The sequence below is a fragment of the Xenopus laevis genome, chromosome 9_10L (genome assembly GCF_017654675.1).
Source record: "Xenopus laevis strain J_2021 chromosome 9_10L, Xenopus_laevis_v10.1, whole genome shotgun sequence".
Taxonomy (NCBI): Eukaryota; Metazoa; Chordata; class Amphibia; order Anura; family Pipidae; genus Xenopus; species Xenopus laevis.
The window spans coordinates 129,617,663-129,627,086 of record NC_054387.1 but is presented as its reverse complement, the minus strand read 5'-3'; the positions used below and the strand labels follow the sequence as shown (position 1 = coordinate 129,627,086).

The 9,424-nt window shown below is 41.1% G+C and overlaps 1 protein-coding gene across 2 annotated transcripts; it reads right to left on the bottom strand.

The window, feature by feature from the left end:
• Positions 1-5,938: 5,938 nt before the first annotated feature.
• Positions 5,939-9,135, bottom strand: LOC121398358 (DELTA-thalatoxin-Avl1a-like). 2 transcript variants are annotated; one of them, XM_041577550.1, is made up of 3 exons: positions 8,940-9,135; positions 8,045-8,229; positions 5,939-6,798 (listed from the first exon to the last, which is right to left on the bottom strand). In XM_041577550.1, the coding sequence occupies exons 2-3, from the start codon at positions 8,146-8,148 to the stop codon at positions 6,381-6,383; spliced, it is 522 nt and encodes a 173-aa protein (XP_041433484.1). In that variant the 5' UTR covers positions 8,149-8,229; positions 8,940-9,135; the 3' UTR covers positions 5,939-6,380. The 2 variants fall into 2 exon arrangements, with proteins under 2 accessions (XP_041433484.1, XP_041433483.1); XM_041577549.1 differs by having other exon boundaries at positions 8,045-8,215.
• Positions 9,136-9,424: the final 289 nt, after the last annotated feature.

Below are 9,424 nucleotides of genomic sequence, written 5' to 3'. Positions count from 1 at the left end.
TTCACTAGACAACGAAAAAGCTTTCGATTCAGTCGAATGGAAGTATCTATGGTCCATCATGACTTACCTCAGATTCCCTGTCAATTATCTGAAATGAACAAAAGCTCTATATGCTGCCCCTAAAGCATGTGTTAAAACCAACCACAACATCTCCCCATACTTCGCCCTCTCTCGGGGGACGAGGCAGGGCTGCCCATTGTCCCCTTTGCTTTTTGCCATTGCTATGGAACCATTAGCTTGCCTAATTCGGGACTCCCCAGATATAGTGGGACTTAAATTTGGCCCACAAACAGAGAAATTGTCCCTATTTGCAGATGACATGCTCCTATACTTGGCTAACCCTACCTCGGATCTAGTAGCGGCGCTATCTATTATCAATAAACACACAAGCTATTCAGGCTTGAAAATCAATTGGGCGAAGTCCTCCCTATTTCCTATCGATACCCCAGCACCACTCACTTTACCAGATCCGATGGGTCTGCAATGGACCTCGTCCTTTAAATATCTTGGGATTAGGGTTCATAAAGACCTTAACCAGTTCATGGATCTTAATCTCCAACCCTTAATGCTCGTTCTGGAGAACAAAATTAAAGCCTGGAACAAATTACCCTTATCTCTAGTGGGACGCATTAACCTGTTTAAAATGATTATGTTACCAAAATTCCTGTACATCTTCCGGCAAACCCCTATTAGTATCCCATCTCAGTTTTTCCAGAAACTTAAATCTCTATTGTCGTGCTTATATTGGGGGGCTGCCCAACCCAGGGTAAAGGCAACAAAGTTACAACTTCCCACAGATAAAGGGGGGTTGGCAGCACCCAATATGTTTATGTACTATCTAGCAGCCAGGTTAACAACAGCATGGTGGTGGGCCTCTCCATCAAGGGAAAACCCAGCTACCACTTTAGAGGCTCGAGTAATGGGATCATACGAGGGCCTCAAAAATCTATTATACAGGGGCACCACACGACCACACAATACTACAATATTAATGAAGGCTGTAGTGCAGGCCTGGCGTACAGCAACCCAGCTATTCCCGAGACCTACCAACCACCTGTCACCCTACGCCCCTCTATGGTACAACCCAAATCTGTCACAGCTGCAAACAGTTCCTGAGCCCCAACTGTGGGGCAGTTTCGGTATTAAGTATGTTAAAGATGTATGTGATTTCCATTACCTGAAGGCCAAATTTCATGTTCCGAATTACATGCTGTTTAGGATTTTCCAACTAAGACACGCCTTGACATCTCAAGCCTGTAGTCACAATATTGATACAACCTCAAGGAGTATTGAAGATGGAGTCCACAACCCTCAACTCACCAAGCCATTGTCCACATTTTACGCTCAGTTAATTCTAACCTACCCAGTTCATGAGCTTACTCCTTTTCGACAATGGTCACATGACATTCCTCATTTAAACAAGGACACTTGGTTGGACATTCTGGACTCACAGCACGAGTATCTAGTTGGAGCTAGAGAAAAATTACTTCAATTTAAAGTTCTACACCGAACTTATCTCACTCCCTCCAGATTACACAAAATCTCTCCACAGCACTCAGAGGAATGCCCAAAATGTCACCAGGTTCCAGCAAATTTTATGCATATGTTTTGGTCATGTAACAAAATACAACGGTTCTGGAACTCTGTTTCTAATTACATGCTTGAAGTCATAGACATTCCTGTCCAACTTGACCCGTTCATTATGCTACTCAACCAAGTAGAGGATTTGGCCCCAACAAGGGCAACAAGGACTCTTTTAGCAATCTTATATACTACTGCGAAAAAATGTATAGCCATGAAATGGAAATCACATGATCCCCCTTCACTTGCTCTGTGGCAAAAGCAGATTAACTCTAACATCCCTCTGTACAAGTTAATATACACTAGAAGAGGCTGCCCTGAAAAATTTAAAAAAACATGGGACATGTGGTTGGAAGCTCAACCGAATCTTACGGCATAAGGTAAATTAATACCATTGCACAAGGTGTATGCCGAAACCTAGTCATTCTTGAAACTAGACAGCTCTGATACATAGCCCACTGACTCCCCTTTCTAGACATTGCAGTGTAGCAAGAATCCACACAACGTATTCCCAATCACTGTACAACCGTTAAGTATTTTAAGCAGGTGGTTCTTTCCCTCCCAGTTAGATCAAGGTAATATAAGCCCATGAGACAGGTGGATACATCTCACGCAAGTCTATAAATACTCCTGTGTTACCTAATAACCCACTTGACCACTACATAAGGTAGGCACAACAAGGTTCTAAAACGAAGATGCTTGCAATATATAGGTGTAATTATTATTCAAGATTTCATTATATATGCTTATACTATTGTGGCAATAACTACCTGTGTAACCATGTTGCTATTCTGATATGCTTAATAAACTTGAATTGTTAAAAAAAAAAAAAATTAATTGGATAGGTTTAAAACCAAAAAGGTAAAGCAATCGCTTTGTAAGGAGATGTCACAGAGCAATACCAATATATTTGTACCATCCACAGAGTAGATATTACGAAAGTCAAAGTATGAGTGATTGGTTAGACCTCCCCTTGACTATAGGGTGCAGTTTGGGAAGCCATCTATAAGAGCTGGGACATGGCAACCAAGAACAGTTGTCTTAAAGAGCTTGTGCACCTTTGAGCTAAAGGACAAAGTGGCTAACGCTAGCAACAATTGGCCAACGTTACCATCCGCAGGGACATCAGATTACTTGACTGATCCTCAGCACAGAGCACAACAGAGCAGCCTCCTTCTTTATATCATTAGGATATTTCAGTTGACTGATCTTCCCAATGACACCAGCTCACACCCCCCTTGCTCTATCCCACTTGCAGTCTTCCAACTATCCACCACATGTGGAATCTGCTCACATCAAAAACACAAGGTGGTTCCAATTAAAGTTATTTTTAGTATATTATAGAATAGCTAATTCTGAGCAACTTTGCAATTGACCTCTTTTTTTATTTTTAATAGTTTTTGAATAATTTGTCTTCTTCTGACTCTTTCCATCTCTCAAATAGGGGTCACTGACCCATCTAAAAAGATAAATGCTCTGTAAGTTTGCCCATTTGGGGGGTATTTACTTCAACAGGCACAAATTCGCTCAGACAACGCTAATTCACTAATATACAGAGTTTCGTCAGTGCGAGCATTTCATAGCGAACATGCGCTAGCGTTCATTTGTGCCTATAGAAAATTCACTAGTGATCTTGCGCTTAGGTCAAGTTGCATATGGCGGGAAATTTAAAGTTGTACAGACGTTTTTATTATAAATGTTGGTGCAAATGGTTTAAGTTACCACTTTTTATTAGACAAGTCCAGGGAACCTTAATAAAGACAAGAGAGTTAATATAATGCCCTACACATGAGCCCACTGTAAAATGAATGTTCCATGTTATGAAATGTCTGGGAAAAAACAGTTCCCGACAAAAAAAGTTTGTTAGGACTTTTGCAATTACTCTGAAAAAAAGAAAAGTCATCAGCGTTTTTTGAACTTTTATGCATTTTGGGCTCACAGGATATGATGTAAGTGATAGAAGATTGAGGAAGATCTGGCTGCTTTATTGCACTTCATCTGGTCTGAGGTGATGAAGGCAACTCTGGCGAAAGAGTTAACGTTCAGTAAATTCCGTATTTGAGTGAATTTGCGGAGCAGCGTCCGTTCCTCAGAGAGAAAAGTCGCCTGGCAATACAGTGAGAATGACCACTAGCGACAGTCCTGTTCACTATTGAATTGGCGCCTACGACCCGTTAGTAAATTGGCAATGTCCCTGCGGGCGTCTATGCTGGTGAATTGTCGCTAGCGTTAGCCATTTTGCACCTCAGTAAATCTGCCCCCATCTCCAGAGCTATTTCAGCACATGCAACCTGAAAAGTTATATGGATAACCATTTCCTATTCATGGAAGGAGAATAACTGGGGCAAGTTGCAGATGTATCGATAGTGAATGTGTGTTCTTCGTACATAGGCTGCCGTCGCCATCGTTATAATTAAGGGCCCTATTTCTTTCTCTCCTGTCCCTGTGCCGCTATTTCTTCCCTCTCTCTCCTTTCCCAGGGTACAGATTAATATTTTACAGCAAACAGTGTACAAGGAAAAGTCTAAAACAAATCATGTAATTCATTTGTACTTTTTACTGAAGAAAGAATTAGAAATTTATGCAGAGATTTCGAGATTAAAAATGAATGTTATCATACCCCATTAATATGCCCCATCTATCCCACCCTATTTCTCTTTTATCACCTTTAATATCTTTTTGTGTTGATTAATCTTTAGTTTTTTATTCTGGCTCACTGATCTTCTCTATCTGACACTCTTACTATCTTGTTTTTCTTGCTTCCTGATTCCTCTATTTCCCCTTTATGTTCTGTTTCACACCCAAATTGTGCCTTTCAGTTTCCTTTTCTGCTCATTGTACTTTGTTTTGCATTCTCAGCAGTCTTACAGTAACACAGTGAGTGGAAAAAAGACTCACATCCAACAAACCTGCCTAACTGCCAGTTGATCCAGAGGAAATAATGGGCCAAATAGTAATAATGGGCGCCTGGAGATTCTTGTGATGGACCAAATGAATAACAGTTTATTTGTACAAGACAAATGTGCCCAGGGTTTACTTACAGAGGTACAAGTCATACACAATGCCACACAGCAGTCTGAAACAGGTTACATTACACAGCAGAGACAGTGAGTCCCATCAGTAGTCAGGTAGTACATCCATTTTCTTCTGCAATATACTGTACCTCCGAGTGGTCCGGCTCCCACCCAGTGGAGTGATCAGGGAGAGAACCTTTCTAATCCTGACACCCTATCCACTGTGATCCCTTCACTCCAGGCAATTCAAAAGCCTTGGGAAGCTCCTCCCTACTACAATCCTCAATGGAGCTCCAACTGCTCTTACTATCGGTGCTCTCTACCTTACTCTCCTAGAGAGTCTATGACAGAACTAACCCTGCTTAGCTAACCTCATTCACGGGGTTCCCTGCTCCCCAACCCGGTCCCTCTAGGGCTCACACTTTACTGGGCTTTGCTGTAACCAGGCTCAATGGGAACAACCAGTCGATCAGGACACCAGCAGCCAAACAGGAAGATCCACCCTTTGTCACTCACTATACCAAAGTGTGACAGGAAGTGGTCACAGTGCCTCCTGGCCAATAGCATTGGATATGCAAATACTTAAATAGATACATGAGCTTTTCCCCTGTAACTAGGAAAGGAATAGGGAAATAAAGCCATAGGGGCACATTAACCCTATGGGCTCCTACATGTGCTTCACAGGGGGAAAGAAATCCTTCCTGACTCCAAAATGGCAATGGGACCAGTCCCTGGATCAACTTGTACTATGAGCTATCTCCCATATCCCTGTTTTCCCTCACTTGCTAAACACCATCCAACCCCTTCTTATACCTATCTAATGTATCAGCCTGTACCACTGATTCAGGGAGACAATTCCACATCTTCACAGCTCTCACTGTAACAAACCCCTTCCCAATATTTAGCTGGAACCTCTTTTCTTCTAATCGGAATGGGTGACCTTGTGTCAGCTGGAAAGACCTACTGGTAAATAAAGCATTAGAGAGATTATTATATGAACCCCTTATATATTTATACATAGTTATCATATCACCCCTTAAGCGCCTCTTCTCCAGCGTGAACATCCCCAATTTGGCCAGTCTTTCCTCATAGCTAAGATTTTCCCTTTACCAGCTTAGTTGCCCTTCTCTGTACCCTCTCTAATACAATAATGTCCTGTTTGAGTGATGGAGACCAAAACTGTACGGCATATTCTAGATGGGGCCTTACCGGTGCTCTATACAGTGGAAGAATGACCCCTCCTCCTGTGAGGAACCTTTGCTTTACATTTACAAATAATGGAAAATCCTCTGAAAACTTTAAAAGAGCTGATATAGACCTTAGTAAAATAATACTGTACATAGTTTGCAGAAGTTACTTTATTCAACAAACACAACAGGAAGTTAGTAAATAGCGTTTATGAAGGTAAAAGCCAAGCGCCATCGTCTTGTTGGTTGCTATGGATTGCAATCTTTGTGACCTTTATTACATTTCCTCAATATCTGAAATAGGTGAATGATCAGTTATTCTTACAGCAAATACTATAAAATAATACTATTATTTTCAAGGCAGTTACAAGTATATATGTGTACAGAATAAGCCTTAGTTATAAAGACTTGAGGCTTATTTACTAAGAAAGATGCTAAATTGCAGTTTCCTGATCCAACCAGCAGTTACTTCAGTAAAAGGTAGAAAGTAAAACTCTTATTAATTGCTATTGATATCTAGACTGGTGCTATTTAGTAGTTAATAAGCCCCTTGACTGTTGATTGACAATCAGCCATATGATCAATACCTACCAGTAGCCTATTTATCAGTCTCTACAATATCTAATTTTAGGATGGCCTTGTAGTCATTGGACATTGTGGCCAAGACTTTCAGGTTGCCATGAGAAACCTCTAAGGCCTGTGCGTGTCTTTTGACGTCAACACATTTAAATTCAGTGGACGGGTGTTTATTGTAGTACATCTCATTGTATAGGGTGTGGTCAGCCTTACGGATCTGATCAGTGATCCACACCCCAAAATATATGCTGTGTAAATTATAGTCGAAGGGGTTTGAGAAGAGAATGGCTATAGTGTGTGATGTAGAGTAATGATAAGTGAGGACCCCCACGCTGCCACGGGCTGTTAATGACTTCTTCACAAACACACAGTAGTCAGTGGCATCAGGAGAGATGGTGGGAGGTGGTGGAGAATGGACGTAGCCACTTTCACAGTAGGTGCTGCAATGGGAATAGAAACAGTGTCAGGGTTCTGTCTTTAATAAGAACTAAATATCTCTCAGACATGAAAGGATCATTGTTTTACTCAGGAAGAAAAACTAAGAAGCACTTTATTCTGTATTCGGTATCCCACAGTTTAGACAACTAGTCTCCATTAGGGATGCATCGAATCCGGGATTCTGCCAGGATTTGGTCTTTTTCAGCAGGATTCGGATTAACCAAATCCTAAGGAAGGGAATCACATGACTTTTTGTCACAAAACGAGGAAGTAAAAAATGTTTTCCCCTTCCCACCCCTAAGATTTGGTTTGGTATTCGCCGAATCTTTCACAAAGGATTCGGCCCAATCCAAAATAGCGGATTCGGTGCGTCCCTAGTCTCCATAAAGTTTAATAATGTTACTCTGGTCATAGCTATAGTTATAAAAGTCTAAGGGGCAGATTTACTAAGGAGCAAAGTGGCTAACGCTAGAGATTATTCGCTAGCGTGAGCCCCCGCAGGGACATCTCCAATTTACTAACAGGCGCCAATTCACTAGCGAAACAGACTGTCGCTATTGATCATTCACACTCTGGTGAACGGATGTTACTGCGCACATTCACTAAAATGCTGATTTTACGTAACGTTACCTCTTTCACCAGAGTTGCCTTCTCCACCTCAGACCAGACGAAGTGCTTAAAAGAGGCTAAATCTTCACTTACATCATATCCTGTGTGCCGGAAATGCATCAAAGTTCAAAAAACCATGGTGACTTTTCCTTTTTTTGAGTAAGCGTTTTTTTTCCAGAAATTTCATATCATTTGGAAGTTTGGAACATTAATTTTACAGTGGGCTCATGTGTAGGGCATTATATTAACTCTCTTGTCTTTATTAAGGTTCCCTGGACTTGTGTAATAAAAACCGGTATCTTAAACCATTTGCAGCAACATTTATAATAAAGACGTCCGTACAACTTTACATTTCCCGCCCTATGCAAATTGACCTAAGCGCAAGAAGTTTCTCTAGGCACAAATGAATAATAACGCATCTTCACTATGAAATGCTCGTACTGCGGAAGTAACGCTAGTGAAAAGTCGCCAGCGTTCGATGCCCGGGACAAAACATTGCATCTTAGTGAATTAGCGTATTCGTTGCGTATTTGCGCCTGGCAAAGTTTTGCGATGGGTGTGAAGCGGTCGCTGGTGAGAGTTTGCTCATTAGTGAATCTGCCCCTAAGGCTTTAGGATATATTAGGGCAGAGGCTTTACCTTGGAGAGGATAAAGTAACAGATCTGGTCTTGTTGGATATTTCGATGCCCACGCATCTTCCTGAATCCACTTTGGAAAGTAAATCGACCATTGATACCTGCATGGCGCCTTGGGACTTCCCACTGCCGACTTCAGGGTTTTATTCTTTGGTCGGAACCTCAGGTGAAGTTCTATTGCAGGGATACTGCCATTAATAACATGATTATGTAATAAGAGTAAAGTTAGTCTGTATGTCTCAAAAAACATTGTTTATTGCTGCACTGCAGAATCATTTCATGAGACTTTCTGATATAGCCCTGATATATTGCTTTATGTCTATGGGCAGAGATAGACTCTGTACTGCCGAACGGGGTTGTGACTGATTGAACAGTCAGACTGAAAAGGTAAGAAACCTTAGATGAGACACAGGCAATAGAATCCTGGCACTATAATAAAAGGGACTAATTGTGATAACAGAAACCCTTGTGTTCCATCTGCAGCCGCCCAACTAGTGTTACATAATGGAACTTCCCTTAAAGATTATTGTCATCTATAAACACTGAGTTTATATAATAGTTCACAAAGCCAGGAGCTGTTATAGACAGTAATATATAGGGTCCTGCCGGAATTTAGGAAACAACTGTAACAGAGCGATACCAACACCAACATAAGTGAAGTCATGAAAGCCCAAGTATGAACTGGTTAGCCCTTGAATATTGGGTAGAGTATTGGCTCCCATCTACAATAAAGAAGATATGAGCTGAAAATACATCAGACAATGGCAATGTCAGCCAAATGTTTTTTTTTTTAATATTCTCTTTAATATATTGTATATTTATCTACTTCCCTACCTATAACTATGAAAATACCAAATTAAATTCTCAGTTTCATAACAGGCGTAGACATGGCTCTTACCTCCCTTCACAAAACACTGCTGCGTAGCTCCTTCCTCTGTTGATTTTAGCAGGGAAACGAAAGTCTTTTTTTTTATTTCGTCTGGAAGAGTAAGAAACAATCTATTGGGCAGCCACTGTGGCCCCTCCTTGGAACTAACTGGAGATGTTTCCTGAAAAGAACATTAACTCCAACCATGTGCATTGTTTTCAGGCGCTCTTTTTTGGCCAAGTGCCCCATGGATTTTGTTTCCCTCCATTTAATTATATAACTGCTCTGTGGTCGCAACACTTCACATTTAAAGAACATTATTCGACTTTGGACAGATTAAAAAAAAAAAAACTTAAAAATCCTGTGCTCTCCAACATTTCCTTGGCTTCAGTGCAGTGCCCACCGACTGGCACCTGATAAACCTGAGTGTTTTCACTGTGGTGTGGGGAGACAGTGGGTATTAGGTACACTCCTATCTAGTATAATCCAAAAATAACTAAAAGAATTAACCCATT